Source organism: Ictidomys tridecemlineatus, chromosome 2 (genome assembly GCF_052094955.1).
Source record: "Ictidomys tridecemlineatus isolate mIctTri1 chromosome 2, mIctTri1.hap1, whole genome shotgun sequence".
NCBI lineage: Eukaryota > Metazoa > Chordata > Mammalia > Rodentia > Sciuridae > Ictidomys > Ictidomys tridecemlineatus.
The window spans coordinates 210089368-210109779 of NC_135478.1; the positions used below are offsets into that span (position 1 = coordinate 210089368).

Genomic DNA, 20412 nt, shown 5'->3' on the forward strand with positions numbered 1-20412 from the left:
CAATGAAGATATCTAATAAGTTTACCATAAGTAATCATAAAATATTGGTGCTGATCATTCCATTAAATTTTTTAAAAATAGCTTGGTACTGTCTGAGTAAATCATATTCTGCCTGAGGCTATGTAGCTTACCTCGAATTATTTCAGAATCATCTAAAATGACTCATTTTTCTATTAAAATGATAAATGGACTAAATGAGGTATGTAATAAATACTGCAGGTTTGTAAACAGATTCCTGCTCTCTAGAGAATGGAGGGCTTACTTCATTTGGTAAATCTGCCCCTCGGTATTTTCAGGAGAAGTCATCCTTAAACTATAGTTAGCAAAGAAAAGAGCAGAGTGAGTCACATTGGAATAAAATGGAGAATGCCTTTATGGTTATAGGGGAATAACCCCAAGGTTGGTTCTCCCCCTTAACCACATAATAAACATTCCCCCACTCAGGAGCAGGGCATGGGTCAGTTCATCAAGAACACAGAAAGGACATAGCTCACTTCCATTTAGAAATCATATCTAAGCAGTAAAAGCAAGAATACATAAAAGAAAGAAACACTGAACTGGAATGTTCATTAATGTCCAATACAAAAAACTGAAATAGCTCTCATTACACATGGTATATCACACAGTAAACAATACTGCTATTCAATTTTCTACTGAATTCACTAAACCATGGGTCCACACATAATAGGTTGAAAGCAATTCACAAAGACTGTATCAGAACTGACAGTCTTGAGACTTGCCATGAAGGTAAAATGGAAAGATTACTATTGAACAAAAAGGAATTCATCTGCCTTGGTCTCAGTCAAAACACAACGTGCAAAATACTTACTTGGGATTTGCAAGAACTGACAGACTTGATTATGCTTATGTTAAATTCTTAATATGTTACAGGTTAAAGCAAACACTGAGAGCCACATTTCTTAGCCTCTTCAATGGGAAATAAGATTATGACATTGGTTCAATAAAATTCCAAGGCCTAATGACAGTTCATTTCCGAGCAGGCCGTGAAGCAAATATATTAACAATAAATGCCAAGTCATTATAAAGAGATGGAATTATAACCAGCCTTTTGCACCTTAGTTACCTATGGATTTTCACTCAGTGCTCTCCATATCTCACCTGGACACCCATAATGACCCAAGTGATAGGATGTCAATAAGCTATTAATGGCAGCACTACAATATAGGATACCACTCAGGAGAAGTTACCCTGAGCCAGTCGGTTTGCAAGCAACTTGATGAATTTTCCAAAGTACACTTAAAATGAAAATATGACAAACACATTTTAAGTAGAGTTGGTCCTCACAGCTGCCTTCAGATATGGCTCATTCTTTCTCCAGGTCCTTCCATGGCATTATACTCGATTGCACTGTCTTCCTCTCTAATCACTTTCTCAACAAGGTCACACAGTCTAACATAATCCTTTGGAGAAAGCCAACATAAGCAAACTGTAGTCACCTCTTGATTGTGTTCACTGGGTAGGTTTACCCATCTTAACGAGGCAGTTTAATCTACACCACTAAAAGAGCACTTGGCCATTCTCTTCCTCCAGATCTCTCAATGTCTGGTCAACATGGTATCAAGCTTCTCTAAGGCAATTTAGTGATTTTTTTAAATCCTAGGTATTTCAGCCTGCCTTGAAAAGAAGGAAGTTCAATAAAGCACATTTAAGAAATATATTCATCTGGGCAAGATTTCAGCATACAAACAATATTTAAATCTATAATTGCAAACCTACTCATTCTTTGGGCTCTACACATTAAAGCTAGGCTGGCAAATGGAACAAACCATGTTTCTCCCCTCCCACTGCAGCAGCAACCATACCTGAGGCTGCCTGCACTCCACAGAATAGCTGATTAACAATCACTTCACAGGGTTGTGTGCATTCCAGCCAACAATAATAATGCTGCCATAATGCACAGGAAGCAGAACCACATGTGATAACAAAGAACAGAAAAGAGGAAAAGGGACTCCGAATGCTTTGTCTTGGAAACTGTAATACCTTGTTAAAACCAAATGCACTGGAGGCAAAATGACAGTGTGCCTCTGCCCTCACCTGTCTTGAGGGATGCTGCCCTTTGAAGTTCCTGGTAAGCTATTAACTGAGCAAGAGTAGAAAGAATGGGACTTGCAGATGGATTCCAGACCCTGCACTCACCAATAACCTTGAGGAAAATATCTTAAACCAGGCTCAAATCCCTCGAACATAAAATGGAAATTGTATATTTAAATAGTCTTCAAAAGTAAAAGCTCAAAATCATTAACTTCATTTTTGGCGATCAAAGCAAACAAATACTCTCATATCCAAATAACTGGGGCAAGAAAACCAGCACACAGCTTATATAACCAGAGGGAAAGCTTTAATAGAGGTTATAGTCAAAGTACTAAACTGCACCCCAAACAGGGAAATTTTTTAAACAATCATCGTTAAGTGTCCAATAAAAGAACCCAAGATCATCATTGTCACCTTGCAACTTCATTCATCTTGCTAACTGCAATGAGGTTAAATACCCCAAGTGATCACTCTCTCACGCCACTTGTATACATAAATCTTGTTCGCTCCTTTCAGAATTACAAACCCTAGTTGTATCATTTGCCCTTGGGCAGAACCTCACTTACATCTGGACAGCAGAGGTATTCTTATCTACTTCCTTTAATTTAGTCATTTTTCTCCATACCCTACATTCAAAACCTTTTTCTCTTTTAACATAAAATTTCAACTGTCACAGTTTGAAGCACAAAGAAAACACAGAACTGAAAAGCACACAGCACAAAATTAATCAATTCTTCTTCTTGATTGCTTCACTGGTGCATTTCAGACAAAAAGGAAACTGGGGATGAAAAGTGACATTTTGGTGAAACAGTCACTTAAATTTGCAAAAACTAAACTTATGCGTTTACGCACCCAGTTTTTTAGTGTTATGTTTTTCTAAACAGTATGAGGTTTTACAAATTCAAAAATTATAACATCGGTAAAAGAAGAAAATCCAAGGTAAGGATGACCTTCCTCACAAAGACCACTGGAGAAAAGCAACCAGGTCTAATTTGCAGCCCCAGCAACCTCCAGTGCCTAGTACATAGTAGGTGTTTAATAAATTTGTGATGGAGAAAAACAAAGAAAGAGACCAAAGAACCTACTGATTGAACGTTCTCATCAAGAGCTAAAAATAATGATGCAGTATCTGAGGCCAGGACTTTCCCCATTTCTATACTTTACAATGTACATTTAACCCAGGACATTTTTTAAAAGCTAATAAAATTTCTATTAAAAGTGATATAGAGCTACTGATATTAAAAACCTTGTAGCTCGCCTTGATGCTTCTCCAAATCCTTAAAACTTAAGACCCTAGTAATACTATTTCCCAAATATTTCTACATCTCTTCTCTGCATCCCTGTGAGAACTGCTCTAATTCAGGTACCACCTGTTCTCATCTGGATTAATGCCAGGTCCTCTCCCCTGGTCTCTATGCTTCCAGTCACATCTTCTCTGTTCTTTCTTTCACAATCACTGTGAGCCATCAAAATGTTTTTTAACCATTCATTGCCCTGCTTCAAACTTTTCTACATCCCTAGTCCAGGGTTCTTTGCAGGCACATGTTTCCTCTGCAATCTCAGCTCCACCAACTACTTCTGCCTCATCCTTCCACTCTGGTGCCCTATTCTTCCCACTCAACAACTCTCTGTAGCGTTCCACTGTCCCCACGCAACCATGCTTCTGTCTACAATTGTCCAATGCTACACCATTCCCACTCATTCACCTTAGGGACAATACCCACCCATACCTGAAGATTCAGCTCAGGCACCACTTCACAGAAACCCTTTCCATTCTTCTCCATTTCCTCTCCTACTGTTTCCAGGGCTTAAGTAGATTCACTGATTCATTTATTCAATTAACAAATATGTATTCATGCATTAATTCAATCAACAAATATTAGGCATTTAAACTATGTTGGAGGAACAAATGCAGATATAATGAGCTACAAGACAAAGTTCCTGCTTTCAAAAAAATGAAAATTTTCATAAGACAGTAAGTAGCATAGCTTAATAACAGACATTGCCCTTGCAAGCATTATTTCTAATGTAGTAGACTCCTGTGTTATACAGTGAATTTCCTAAAGACATTTTGTCCTTTCATTTCTACATCTTTAGTACCTAGCCCCATAATTTTCAAACAGTAAGCACTCAATAAAACATCTGTCCTAAAGTGAAGGAAATCATTTCATATTCAGGTTTATACGCACTGGAGTATTTAAATAAATATTGCCTTATGTAAATTGAAGGTTAAAGTTTAAATTTAAAAAAAAACAGAAAATACTGCACAGTGTGGTGATAAATAATAATACATAACTAAAATTAAACAAAATTTAATAACAGAAAAAGTGAATCAAAATTTTAATCACTTTAGAAAAGAAATCAAATACAATAACAAGTTAAAAAACCTATTATTATTTAATTTAAAAAATTCCAATGACATATCAAATAGCAGATAACATGTACAAGATCTTAAAGACACACAAAATGTCAAATTATATTAACTTCAGAGTTTCTTGGTCCTGTCCTTTTAATTAGTCTTCATTCTTTACAGAGGTGCTTTCCTATTTCTATGCAGCATATCTTTAACATGAATTTTGCTTACACAGGCAGGTAAAACCACGAGAGGATGGTGGATAAAATGAGCTAATTAAAATATCCGCATCAGTCAGTGCAGGATAGAGGGGCTGGTATACTCTTCCTTGGACCTAGAATGGAAGTAACAGCTTGCCCACCCAAAGCAATTCTTTCAAGGGGGAAGAATTCTGATCTGACTCTATGTTAAAACTTCAATGGCAGGGCCATGCTGTCTCTACAATAAAGCCAGCTGCTACAATAGCTGTGGGAGGAGAAGCCTGGACTGGCAATTCTGGGGACAGTGATCTAAACACCAATTGTTAGTGAGCAGGAGGATTGGGGAAAGGGGATAGCTGTATGTCACTGTACAAGTTGAGCACCCAGCTAAAATCCAGGATGCTCCAAAATCGAGAATATTTTGATTGCTGGCATAATGCCACAAGTGGCAAATACCACCTGATCTCAAGTGATGGACCACAGTCAAAACGCAGACACACTAAAACTACTGGATAAAATTATCTTCACCTTATATGCATACATTTGTATAAGAAACACATGAATTTCATCTTTAGACTGGGTTCCCATCCACAAGATATCAGATTGGTGTAAATATTTCAAATCCCAAAAAAGTAAAAAATCCAAAACACTTCTGGTCCTAAGCATTTCAGACAAGGGATGCTCAACTTACAGCCTTCCAAATCCAACCCTAGGTCTCCTGCTGTCTAATTATTGCAAATGTAGGAAATCCAACTCTACTTTCTTACAGGCTGCAATGCCTGGGTTCAAAATAAAGAGGAACGAAGCAATATTTGGCCATCATTCAAAGAGCCCACATATTAGAGTTAGGCAACAGGGGACCAGCATTCACAGCAGGATAACACTAACATCCTTGGGGTGACTCTCGTATGAACTGTGGGTTTGGAAGAGACATACCCCTCCACAGGGAATCAAGGGGTATGGTACAAGAGCAGGCTGGCAGTTCACACCACACTATTCTGTTTCAGAGTGCGCTGGGATGTAGAATCTGAAAGCTTAAAGTCTATATGGAATATATATGGAGGAGTTACAAAGAATTTTATACCTCTAACCATTAATAATAATGACATAATTATTTTCTTGGTAATTTTTATATAAAAATATATTATTATATATTATATTTTTTAATTTTTTCTATAATAACCTTGTATAAGTTTAGTAATTAGAGAAAAATGCATTGAAATACATTCAATCATTAAAAAGTGATCACACAAAACCACACTTATAGATACAAAGACTTTCACCACATAGTCTTCAAATGAAAAGGTTTAATATTATAAGAGTACAAAAATATGCACTGTATTATCTGTGTTTGGCCTAACACATTTACACATATAAATATAAATATACAAACTTTGGCAAGTGAAAAAAACTATTTAAATAATAAACTGGAAAATTATCTTTGCATGATGATACTAAGTTGATTTTAATATTTTTGGATTTAATTTCTCATCTTTTTTCAATAAATAGTTATGTTTTCTGTATTATCTAATGTTAATAATGGAAAAAATATGGTCAATAAATCATCCAGTATCCAGAATTATCCAGTTAATTAATTGGATAATTAATTAATTATCCAGTTAACCTTAATTGCCATCGGCAGCTATGGGCCCTAACATACATTCAAGTAGAATGGAACATTCAAGCTAGGAAGGGACCTCTGAATGAGCTAGCATCCAACTATATAAATTCTACTTGTATCCCTTCAGTGCTTTGAGGACTCTATTTGGCCAATATTGTGATAGATGGTGAAATTTAGGAGTTGTGAGTACTGTAATTTGCCATCTCTACCATACAATACAAGAATCAGTAAGAAAGAGATCTACAAAATAGAATGTATAGTATCAGTTTCTTACGCTTGACCAGCTAAACAAAAATAAATAAACAAACAAATATAATAGACAAGATTTATTAGGTAGAAAGAGAATATGGGCTGAATATACACTGTTCCAACCATACTATATTATATAATATTTAAATTACTTTTGGATAAGAAATCTTTTTCTACTTTCACATTTTTTGTGAACACTCTCCTCTTCATGTACCTGGCTCTGTGTGTGTGTGTGTGTGTGTGTGTGTGTGTGTGTGTGTGCTTGCCTAAGTGTGTATGTTTAGTGAGTTTTGGGGTTTTAGAATCTTAAGCTAAGTGAAGAAGACCTTATATTCAAATTCAGGTAGTAAGAAAAAAAAAAAGATGCAAAAAGCCAAAAGGCAGGTGAAAATGCAAAACAAAAATTCTTCTGCCCACTGGAAAAAGAATTTTCCTCCCCCACCTTTCTCAAACATGAGCACTATTAACAACCCTCTCCATTCCATCCTTATCCTTCAAATTGGGAGACTTCAATAGGCACGGAAATGGTGCTTCAATCCACATGCCTGACATTTTTCTTACTTCCACAAAAAACCCTTCAGCTTAGACACAGAACAGGCATAATCATCAATTAGATTATTCAACATTTGGTGTCTTTAATTCTGAAATTATTCCTCTTCCACTGTGACTGACTTTCCTTCTCCCTCACTTACTCTCTCAGTCCCACACAGTGTGTGTCTGCCAGTGAGCCCACTGACAATTCTTTTCTGGTCTATCACCTCTGTTCTAGCTTAACATCTACTCTGCATCAGTCACGAAACAAATAGGTTTATTATAATATATTAACTTTCCTTTTCTCTTCTCTACTTGCACCTGGTCTTAGGTTAGCTTTTCAAATAAATTAGTGAGGTAAAGAATAGGAAAGAGGGGCTGGGACTGTAGCTCAGTGGTAGAGTGCTTGCCTAGCATGTGCGAGACACCAGGTTCAATTCTCAGCTCCGCACGTAAGTAAATAAATAAAATAAAGGTCCTCACTGACAACTTAAAAAAATACTTTAAAATAAAGAATAGGAGAGGATAGTTCAAGGGTTTGAAGACTCCCAACACACAAAAAAAAAGATAACTGTTTAAGGAAAGAAAAATGCTAACTACATAGATTTGACCATTGTGTGTTATATACACACACTGAGTTATCACCCTGGACTCTCTAAATATGTGCAATTATTATATCTCATTTAAAAAATGGGAAGAAAAAATGTCAAACTTCCTAAAATTAATGAATATTTTCCAGTACTAATGAACACTGTAAAAATAGCGACAGACAGACTAGGAAAGAACAGAAATTGACCCTTTTCTTACAAAGATTAGTAACTCCCAACAGCCTGCTGAACTAGGAGCTCTGTCATTCAAAAGTCCTCAACAATAAGGACCGGTCTAAGTTCTCATCTGTGTCCCCCAGAGGACTAAAGGTTCTGAGGAGTCACATCTGCAATTCTAAGAAGGCTGATATAGGGGCTGAGAGTCAGGAGCACAGGCTTCAACCAGAGCAGCTCCACTTTTACCTACTAAGGGGCAATTGGTCGAGAGTTTATGTTGAATATAAAAGACAGAGCATTATTCAGTCATTGAAACCTACATTTCAAAAAAAAAAAAAATGACTTGTGATACAAGAAAATATTCAAGATGGAAAGTACCGTATATAGCATTATCCAAATTCTTAAATATGTAATAGACTAGAAAAAAATGTAAACCATGGTTACATCAGACAGATGACTTACAGGTGCCTTTTAAATTTTCTTCCTTCTATTAACAATTTATTTTTGAAAAGATGTTTATATACCATTTTAAAAATTGAAAAATTATTTTAAAAATTATTGGTTCCCTTAAAATTAAAAGATGGTTCCACAAAGCCCTTGTTTGACATTGTCCCTTCCTAAAGTCCAGAGAGTAACTGACCCTCCTTAACTCACATCACTGGAGTCTTCCCAGGTGAACATCTGGTAGTTGCCAACAGAAAGAAAAAGAAGGCTGGTCAGCTGGCTCCAGAGGTTTCAAAGATAATAAAATCAAAAGAGAGAAAAATGCGAACAGCCCAGCGTAATACACTTGCCTGTCTGTGAGCTGATCTTTCTTTTAATTCTTCTGAAGTTACCTCGGGGTTCTTGATGGTTAATATTAAATTATCAGCTATTTGTAAAAGGCAAAACCCAAGAAAGTATACGCAAAGAGAACATGAAGGTTCTCAACAATAAAGTGGCACAGAGTACTTAGCTCTTCCCAGACATTCAAGATTTCCTAGAATCTTCTGATCCGTAGTTAGACGCGTTATCCATTGCGCCACTGGCTAGACTGTGGAACCAACCTAGATGCCCTTCAATAGACGAGTGGATAAAAAAATTGTGGCAGCTATACACAATGGAGTATTATGCAGCACTAAGAAACGACAAAATCATAGAATTTGCAGGGAAATGGATGGCATTAGAGCAGATTATGCTAAGTGAAGCTAGCCAAGCCCTAAAAAACAAATGTCAAATGTCTTCTTTGATATAAAGAGAGCCACTAAGAATAGAACAGGAAGGAAGAGCATGAGGAAAAGACTACCAGTAAACTAAGACGAATGGGGGGAGAGAAAGGAAGAGAGAAGGGAAAACATATGGAAATGGTAGGAGACCTTCAGTGATACACAAAATTATAAGAGGTTATGAGGGGCAAGGGGGTGGGGGGAAAAAAAAAGGGGAGAGAATTGAACAATAGCAGAGGAGGTAGAGAGGGAAGATGGGAGGGGAGGGGAGGGGAGGGGGGATAGTAGGGGATAGGAAAGGTAGCAGAATACAACAGTCACTAATATGCCATTATGTAAAAATGTGAGTATGTAACAGAAGTGAGTCTGTATTATGTATTTGGGGAGTTCAAAACCCAATTGAGTCGAATGTATGAAAGATGATATGTCTTGAGCTCTGTAATGTTTTGAACAATCAATAAAAAATAAAAAAAAAAAAAAAAGATTTCCTTGGAGGCAAAATATCTTTATCAACCTTCAGGACTCACCAGGTGCTTGGCCTTGGCACGCTCCTCCTCACTGGAAATCCTCTCTCGAAGGATGGCTCTGGTCAACTGCTCATTGGCATCAGCCCTCTCTCGCTCCAGGTCCCTGCTTTGCTTTAGTCTAAAAAGATTAGGGAAAAAAAAAAAAAAGTTCTACTTAGAAAATATTTTATCAGTTGATATTATTTTTTTGTTAAGTGAAATAATTAAATACAAATGCAGATATATACCATTGTTGAGTGTCACTGGCTGAAATCCTCATTTTGACCCACAATTTACAAAAGTTGGTACCAAAAAATTCCCATGCAGCCTCTACCCACACATTCGAGAAAACAGTTCACACCAATGAGAAAGCTTATTGATTTGACTGTTATATAGATCTAAGTTTTAAAAAGTTCTTCTATAAAACTGAAATCTCCTCAACTAAAAATTCCTCCACTCGTGCTCCCATCCACCCTCTAGAAATTTAAATAACAAAGCTAAGTAACAAGCCATGAGGATCTGTTATGCTATATACAATCTTTAGCATCTTAAATATTTTCTTGAATCACAGCGGGGGTAAACAAATATTTGAAAGTTGATGATTATTCTTCCCCCAAAACTGACTCAATCCAGTTATTTATTGAACACACACCAGGCCCTGTATTAAGCACTGAGGACACAATGGTGCTCAAGGTGGACAGATCTCTGTCCATATGAATGCTACATCACAGCAGGGATGAACTACTAACACAATGAAGACATATTTTGGCCCAACATCTTACTTCCATTTTCCAATAATCCTCATATGCAAACACAGCAACACCTTTCAACAGCAGGCAACTCCCTTCTGGAATGACTCCAATGCTTCTCTGTGCTCCAAACTACACAACACATTCCACACACCAACTAGCAAAATAAGACAGCAGAACCTCACCTCTCTGGGTACACAATTCTAATTCTATTAACAAGGCATAAGATTGCATTAAGAATATCAGTAGCCTCATCACACAATTAGACCATCTGAAGTTACAATCCACTGAAACCCCTCATTGTACATGATAAAGATAAATTACTTTGGCACCGATTTTTGCCATATTGCCTGGCAGAGAAAGGCATTCAGTAATCACTGAATGAGAGAACATTTTAGTCTAATCTCATGGACAAAGATTTTCTGATTGCCTTTTCTTCTTTGAGAGAATAACTCTTCTACACCATCATATCCCCAAAAGTACAATCTAAGCTTTAAAAGGAAAAGGTAAAATTGCTACACCGGTATAAGACTGAATGAAATCTTATAACTGTGAATGATGAGCACCAAATTCTACTTATTCAAATTTTAGCTTTAAAAAGGCTCTAAAAAAAAACTAAGAAGATAAAACTTTTTGTTACTATTTTTTAATTGCCATAACTTCCTGATTTTTTGGAATTCTCACAAATCAATTATAACATAAAATTGTTCAATAAAATATATTTCAGCCAGGCACAGTGGCACATGCCTATAATCCCAGCAGTTTATAAGGCTGAGGCAGAAGGATTGTAAGTTCAAAGCCAGCCTCAACAACTTAGTGAGGTCCAAAGCAACCTACTGAGAACCTGTCTCAAAATAAAAAATAAAAAGGACTAGAGATGTGACTCAGTGGTTAAGTAACCCTGGGTTCAGTCCCTCATACCAAAAAAATAAAAATAAAATAATTAGATATATTCCAAAATTTTAATGCTTTACATATAATAAACAAACCTGTGTGGTTCTATGTCTTGAAGAAAGAAGAATAACAGAAACAAATTAAGACCTATGCTTTGAAATTCTCTAATGTCAAGGTAACCTTTAGGAAACTTCCTTCGGCAATGAACACAATGATGTATATAGGAACCAGATTTCTCTGTTATTTCATGAAGACCATACAATGAGTTCAGCAACATCAATGATATCAGTACATCAAACTCCACTGGACATGTAAGAGAACAGCAATAATTAAAACTGATACCACTTCCCCAGAGCATTGGTTCTAAAAGCATGGTCCACAAACCAGTAGCAACATCACCTAGGAACCTGCTAGGAAAGCCAGTTCTTAGACCCCCACCTCACACCTACTGAATCAGACGCTCTGAGAGTCTTTTAACAAGCCCTCCAGGGGTCCTGAGGCATGGTCAAGTTTAAGAGCCACAGCTCAATTCACAAATCCTGGTGACACACCAAAGGAAAGCGACATCAAAATGGAGCAGTCCACATGAGGATATTGCACTAATAAGTGCTGAGATCATTAAATCAAATTATAGAACTGTAATTTGATTTAATGACCTCAGCAATTTGGCATGAACATACTTTATATACAGAGTTATGAAAAACTGTGCTGTGAATGGATAATTATGATTGTAATGCATTCCACTATTGTCATGTAAGAAATAAAAATAAATTTAAAAAAGAAAAAAAATTACAGAACTGTGCATTTAAAGCACTTTTGTAAGTATATTACTACAAGTAAAAAACGTCAGGCCCATGCGTAGTGGCACATGCCTGTAATCCCAGCAGCTCAGGAGGCTGAGGCAGGAGGATCATGAGTTTGAAGTCAGCCTCAGCAACTTAGTGAGGTGCTAGGCAACTCAGTGAGATCCTGCCTCTAAATTAAATACAAAATAAGGCTGGGGATGTGGCTCAGTGGCTGAGTACACCTGAGTTCAATCCCCAGTACCAAAAAACAAAAATAAAAAATAAAAATAAAGCATCAACTATTTTGCATGCGAGGTGGAAACTGAAATAAAACAATAACATTACTATCCTTATGAATTACTTTCTACATCCCAAGCACTATGGTAGGCAACTTATTTATTTATTTACTTACTTATTTATTTGTCATAAATTGAACCCAGGGTTGCTTAACCACTGAGCCCACATCCCCAGCACCTTTTTTATTTTATTTAGAGACAGGGTCTCACTGAGTTGCTTAGCACTTCTCTAAGTTGCTGAGGCTGGCTTCAAACTCACAATCCTCCTGCCTCAGGCTCCAGAGCCACTGGGATTAAAGGCGTGCACCACAAGCACCCGGCTATGCTAGGCAATTTACACACACACATACACACACACATTATAAAAATGACATTACTAATTTATAAACATAAAAATTAATTCTATAAACTATATTTTATCATGTAATTGGGTGTATCAAATTTTGAAGTCTATTTAACAACAACTACTTTTTTTCTAATTGAGTTTACTTATATATCAATTTTAATTACAATGGAGTTATAAGTGGTTCAAATTAAATATAAGGTCATAAATTGGGGCAATTTAATGAAAAAGAAGCAAAGCCATGAGCACAAAAGTCTCCGATGCTATAATACAAATAAAGGTCATTTAGTTTGCCATACCTGCCCCCAATGAATGAACCATGAAGTTGGAGTCCTGAGTCCGAATCAAGGCTCCACCCTGCTAGCTGAGTACTCTTAGCTTCCCTGAGTCCTGTCACTCTCACGAGGACATGAGCGGGTGTGATGCCTCCCCATAGCCTTCTCCTACACAAAGCTGGCACAACAACAAGACTCAGCAAGTGTCAGCCAGCAGTAGCTACCACAGTGCCCAGGACGGGATCAGGGATACAGAAAAGCAGAGATTTTCTGAAATGAAGAAGAACATCCCCCAACTCACTAAACACACTGTGACCACAAAACAGCTTCTCTTCCCCATTTTTTGCCAATGGGAGGTTCTGCTTTACTTTTATTATCGAGGGCTTCTAAAATAGAAAATTTACTCTACAGACGCTAGCAACCCTTCCTTTTCCCATGCGTGTCTCTCTCATCCTTTCTCTCTTCCCATTTGCCCATGAACTCCATAAAGGGAAGGCCTTGGTCTAGTTTTGTTGACTGCTAGGTACTCAGTTCTTATAACCATCCTACCACATAGGAGGCCCTAGAAAAAACTTGTTGAAGGTATGCAGGCATGTGTCAACAATTGAACAAATGAACAGCATACTTGTAACCATAGACAAGTATGAATATCAACCTGGAGAAAACAGAAGACTGAGGGATGTGTGAAACAACCAGAGAGGCAAGCCCGATCCTTGTCCAACATACATGCAGCACATATTGATAAAATCCAGACAACAGTAAATGACCAACAACAGAAGGGTGTGAACATTCCAGAGCTCTTGGGACATCCACATCTAACTGTGGTTGATTTTGGATTCAGAGAGACTGCTACAAATTGACTACAAAGAAAATTATTTTTCTTTCTTAATAAATTCTTAGAGTTAGTTTCATTTATCTTTACAAACAGAATTGCTCAAATTCCCAACAGTTTATTTTAAAGGAAGGTCGGTTCTGCACAGTGATTGTTGAAGAAATAGAATTCTGTATGTTAGGAGTTTAGAAGAAGGACCCAGAACAAACTCTCATTTCCTAATAGCTACTCAGCTGTAGAATCTAATAAACCTCAGTTTTCTCACCTTTAAAATTTGATGGCTAAACTACATAATTGTAAGATCCTTTGAAGCCTACATATTTTACAAACCCCATACCTGAAACATATTATTTCATTCCATAAAAATGCTTGCAAAAAATAGTACCAATGGATAAATAAAAGAGAGAAGTATCATCTCCAAATTTTCATTCAGTGAACACTTATATTTCTACTAATTCTTAGACTTCCCACTATTTAACCAAAACTGTACATTAGGTAAGAGTAAATGGTATTCATGAATTCATCCAGTAGATAATCACTGGGTGAGAGGCACCATTCTTGTTATTGAGAATAAAGTGGTGAGGAAGAGACAGAGTCCCTGCCCTCATGAAGCTTAATTAAATTATAAAAGGAAAATACAGGGGCTGGGGTTGTGGCTCAGTGGTAGAGCGCTCGCCTCGCACTTATGAGACCCTGGGTTTGATCCTCAGCACCACATAAAAATAAATAAACAAAGATATTGTGCTCATGTATGACTTAAAACATATTTTTTAAAAAAGTAAAATGCATTATTTTTAAATAAGGTTGCTATGACACTACATGGGTGGCAGTACTACTGGATTGGATGTCTAAAGGGAATTAGCTGAGCTACATAGAGAAGAAGAAACTGTCTTAGGCAGAAGAAACTCCAATCAGGTGCAGAAATACCCAGAAAGAATTATAGAGTCTTATTGACCTTCAAAGGGTCCCAGAAACTTTAAATGGCCTCTGCAAAGAACAAGGTTTTCTTTCCGATTATTTTGGAGCACACAGTTTCAGATAAATGGTGCATTAATTGAGGCTTGTCAAGTGCCTTTAGAAATAAAAGCAACAGATTAGAAACTTTTAAATGCACTGTTCCTCCATCTCCCCCACCCTCCTCTCCAAAACATTAATTTACAGCAATTTGTTCCTCTAATAAGTTTCCTCTTCCAGTGATTCATTTAAATCATTTAATGAAGTACACCACTTCACAAAGAAAAACTGCTTATATGTTCAAAAGCTCCCAGTTCTTTCTGGAGATCCTCTCTGATCTCCTTGGTTTCAGATCCCATCCAGATATTCTATTCAATGATTATCTATGAAAGACAGATGGCTGTGTGGCCGACCAGTTTGTCTTTTTTTGAGCCAAATGAGAAACCCTGTTCTCTGGACTTCTGTGAACTCTACTGCCCAATGGTGGGGCTAAACATCAGGAGCCACGTTATCTCACAAACATTCCCCTGGGAAGAAGAGTGATGCTCTTCCTGCCAGGGAATGCAGCATTCACTGCCCCGGTTAGGTAAAAGAAGGACCAGGACCAAGTCTCTCATTCTTAACTTCAGTTTCCAAAGATTTGAGAATCATCTCAAAAGAAAACACACCCACCATTTGAGCGAATACATTCCCCTCTTTATGTATTGGCATTTCCTACTTATTATTTTAGATCTCATGGTCTAATATTATTCTACATTAAGCCCCTGATTTAAGTTTCATTTAAATTTCCTGCTTTTAAATACATATCTCCCCTCATTTAAATTCTCTAGAGTTTAAGCAAAGAAGTAGGAGTTTAGTGTAAACTTTTCTTATTTGCATTAAGTAATTGGATAGCTTGCCGAAGCTTAATGAAACAAATACCAGTTGGTGCCTCCCGTACACCTCAGCCCTAGCAACTCAGCTTTTCTCAATATATTCCCAATCAGGTGGGAGACTTAAGATGCACCAGCAAAATGAATTCCTAAAAACCAGTCAAATCTCCTATAATGAATAGTATTACAGGTCCTTTTAAATGAGGGTGGGGTACTTCTCATGTATATTCAACTCACATTGTATCTGATATAAAATCCAGTTCTATATTTTTAGTCCTGGAGTAAAAACCAGCCAGTGTGGTTTCATTCTGAAGAACTTAAAGGTCTTAAGAAAGTAGAAGGGGAATTTTAGAGATAACTTTTTTTTATATATTGAACTTCATCATCCTTCAAGATAGAGGCATTCCTACCTCTATTTTAACATTAAAAATCGGAGACCATACCAGAGGTAGGGAAAAACCGTGATCTGGTTTCCAATGCCACATTTCTTAAACCTCCTTAAGAGTAAGCCCCTCTGCAAGAATTAGTTTCCATTCTATTATTCATTTTTATGACCATATAAGGACAGTTTTTAAAACCTATTTATTTGTAGCTATTTTAAAATGCTTTAATTTGTTTTTACTATATTAAGGCTTTCAATAGCCCTAAAAGTTTCTCTAAATCTGGATGCTGCTCATTTGTCCATTCACAAATACTCAGATTTATCTTCATATAGGTTGACACATAAGTAATTCTATACGATTTTAACTTAGAAAATTACTTTATAATTTAATATATATGGTCATTATATTACTGAGAAAAAGTTGATAAGAACCTCAGATAATGGGTAGGAATAAATGGGAAAATGCAATTGTTTAAGATAAAACAATTTGACTAAACGATTTATCCAAAATTGAACTGTGGCCATTAAATACAGATAATATCTACAAAATATTGCAATGTACTTCATTCAGAAAGACTCAAACACTGGAAGAGAAAAATGAGTGACTACCTCAAAGGTCATTTTTAATGTTAATCATAAATTTTATTTTAATGCATCATACTTTGTCATAACATGCTGAACTAGCCTTCAAAAGACTGTTACCATACATTTTTAAACAGAAAAGCTGAGCTGGATAATCCAACAAACTAATTATTAGACTATTAAAGATAATGATTGAATAAGTATATAGTTCTCCACTTATAACTTTATAAAAATAAGACTACATAACATATCTAACATTTTTCAGTTCTAATTGTTTCCAATCTTGGAAGGAAATGTAGGTTGATATTTCAATATAAATCCCTGAGCGTGAATATGAATTAATATAACTGTGCTTGTACATAATATCTGTGTGACAGATAGAGAATTAAAATTTTCTTATGTTTACTTTGTACCACGTATAGTTCTAAGCACTTGATAAGTGTAACTCATTTAATCCTCACAACAACCCTATGGAATAGATTACTGTAGTTCAGAAGAGAAGCTGAGGCACTGAGAAATTATGTAAAACTGAGTCTTACAGAAGGTGTAATTAATTTACTGAGTGTCACAAAGCCAAGGAGAGATATAGCAAGAATTAAACTCAGTACCACGGTAACACAGACAGTGGGTAGTGTCTGGCTTTTGGAAGCCATTCAATAAAAATAAGGAATGAATAAAGTGAGCTATTTCAAGAAAGATTATGAAACACAGGTACTCTTTATGTAATGATAATCCAGCAGTATATTATTTATGAAATGATAATTCAGCAATAAACAGCATTGTCTTAGAAAGTACAATGATCTACAATCTAGCAAACCATATGCTAGACAACAGTACTTAACCAGAATAAAGGCCTGGTTCTGAAAATAAACATTAATTTTGGTCACCTATTTTATGTAACTATTAATTAAAATGGCACTCATAATTTAACAAGCAAGCCTTCCTTCAGCTGTGGTTTGGACCTTGGGTGTCTCCCAAAGGCCCATGTGTTAAAGTCTGGGTCCCCAGAGTGACACTACTGGGAGGCAGTAGAATCTTTACAAGGTAGAACCTAGGGGGTCTTTAGGTGACGAGGGTGTGGCTCTGGTCTTTTCCTGTTCTCTTTTGCTTCCTGGATGGTGATTAGCTGAGCAGTTTTGCCATGCCACATGTTCCTGCCATGATGTACTGTCTCACCACAGGTCCAAAGTAACAGTGCTGGCCAATCATGGCCTCGAGCCTCCAAAACTGTGAGCCAAAATAGATGCTGCCCTTTACAAACTGATTATCTCAGGTATTTGTAACAGTAACGGAAGACTAACAACTTCCTTTTCACAAGAACACTCTAAAAAAGTAATTTTTCTTTAATTCACACTAAAATTTTGTCACAGTCTGGACTTCTGCCAGAGTAGCTAGATTCAAAACGATGCATAAGGTAAAAAGAACATAGTCCAAAACTACGAGCCCATGACTATAATTAGGGATTATTCATAACCTTAATCCTAAATGGTCTTCATCTCTCCCTTCTAGAAGATGGTTTCCTATTTATATACTGTATATTATTTTGTACCTGAAGTTCTTATTTTAGTTCTCATTTAGGAACAAAATACTACCTGCCCTGGATTTTCTGAGACCTTCTTCTTGGCAAATATTTTCTGCTATTTCACTGAAAAGTACATTTATATTTGCAAAGTATTCAGATTTGGGTTCACAAGTTAATGTCCCCATATACATGGTGTGGCCCCTGTACTCATTTTCCCTCAGCAGTTTACAGACTCCCTTGGAGGAAGTTATACAACCTAAAGCCCTTTCATCTTCCTCTAGAATGACCTATAGCCACTTCTTTGTCTGGCTTGCACAGAATATTTAGAGGCATCTTGAACCAAGATGATCAACTTTTTACATTAAAGTATACACTGATTGTCATAAAAGTCAAAATACAGCTGAATAATGGTAGAGAAGACACAGACACCAATCATTAAAACCTGTTTTATAGAAGTTGCAGGAGAAAAGGTTCATGCATGACCTATTTATTAAAAACTTGTTTGGGAAGTATGGACACCCTTCCCCTTGCATCCTGGCCTACAGCATCCTTCCTTGAAAGAGGGGTGCAGCTGTTCCATTTACTAAGATACTGGAGGAGCACAGTCATAGATTCAGCCAGAGGGAAAAGGAACTCAAGGACAAATGCAGTACTTCCAGGTAAACCCCCTTTATTGGCCCCCACTGGGCAAATGATCAAGTCCTTTCTGCAGGCAGATGACCATGTGAAATGGTGGCAACCTGAGAGACATGAGTGGGTTCTCGTAAAGAGAACTCTGTCAGAATCTCAGTATATTTACATATACAAAACATACGTGAAGCCTTTTACATTGTTTTGCCCTTACATTCCTTTTTCATACAGGACACATTGGCCAGGACACATACTTCATTTATTACATTCATATTATTACTGATAAGTCTTAAGAAACCTTTGAGATGACACTGCCATTCTAAGACTTGTGGAGAAGCACAGTCAATACTTGTCTTCTTCTATTTCAAAGGACCTTCCAGCTTGAATCAAACTGCCACTTATCACCCTCCAGCAGCAGTTAACCTCCTGAACGTAGAGTTGGCAGAGGTGGCATGGGTGGACCCTCTGCTCCCTGCAGACCCACATGCACCCATCAACTAACCAGCCTGACGACCCTTCTTATGGGAAATGCCCAACATCAAAGTTTGGCACGCTCTTCCATCAAACCCAGAGTAAACATTTTTAAGGAAAGGATGATTATACAAATTCCTTTTTTATTTCTTTACATTCAATAATTTAAAATTTCTAATCACTTTTGATTAATATACTAAGCTAATTTGACTGACACATAAAGGTTGATGACTTGTCTTTACAAACTGCGTTGGTGATTATTACATAATTGTGCTTTGCTGTTCTTTTCAGAGCTTTTAACCTTTGGTTGTGTCTTTTCTCATATTTCTTATTGTTTGGTACAGCTTGCTAATCCGTAAATTTTTTTTTTTGAGAGAGAGTGAGAGAGGAGAGAGAGAGAGAGAGAGAGAGAGAGAGAGAGAGAGAGAGAGAGAGAGAGAGAGAAAGAATTTTTAATATTTATTTTTTAGTTCTCAGCGGACACAACATCTTTGTTGGTATGTGGTGCTGAGGATCGAACCCGGGCCGCACGCATGCCAGGCGAGCGCACTACCGCTTGAGCCACATCCCCAGCCCCCAAAATTTTAACCTTTATTAAGACTACAACTAATTACTTTATCTTAGCTGCATTTAATATGTAGCGTATAGCTCGTGCATGAGCACTTAATGTGTGTGTATTAACATAATCAGGTGGCCTTGATCTTAACATGGGTGACTGTTTTCTGTCACAACTATTAACAGAATAACTGAAATAATTTATTTCTTCCATTTGATATTATTAACTATGTATTTTACTTTGTTGTCTCTTTTTTTCCTTTTCCTTGTTTTCCTGATTGTGTCAAGCTACCATATACCCCAGAAAGAGATATATTGAATTTTCCTATTCTGTTAAGTGTTTCCATTCTGAACACTCACACTTTTTTCCCTATTTTCACATAAAAACAGTTTCCACTATTTTCTCAACTACTCCCCCAGCAAACCGAATAAGATGAATCATTTGACGACTTGGACTTTCCCCCCCCAACACCACTCTTGGCTAAGAGATCAGTGCTTTTTAAATTCATACAATTCTTAGACTTTCTCCTCAAGGATTTCTCTTCAATGTCAAGAATCCTTATTAGCACTTTTATGAGATGTTCCCAGTCTATCACTCATACATGCAAGCCAAAGTCTGGTCCCCTGGCTGCTTCCCCTCCTCCTCATCTTCCTCTCTACTGAGGTCTCTGTGGTAGTTAACATGGTCTGAGTCCTTCTTTAGGTATCCTCCTAAGATGCACTACTGTGTTAGCTATTTAGCCAGGAATTTCAGCTTCCTACCCCTCTTCTACTCCCTGCTTTGCAATG

At 36.9% G+C, this 20412-nt stretch overlaps 1 protein-coding gene across 3 annotated transcripts in view; it reads right to left on the minus strand.

Moving 5' to 3' along the window:
• The window catches only part of Chchd3 (coiled-coil-helix-coiled-coil-helix domain containing 3), a 267688-nt gene that overhangs the window by 158361 nt on the left and 88915 nt on the right, over positions 1 to 20412 (minus strand). For all 3 annotated transcript variants that reach the window (XM_040291411.2, XM_021730373.3, XM_005331087.4), the window contains exon 4: positions 9503 to 9620. In XM_040291411.2, the coding sequence (XP_040147345.2) occupies positions 9503 to 9620 (118 nt within the window). The remainder of the gene's footprint in view (positions 1 to 9502; positions 9621 to 20412) is intronic.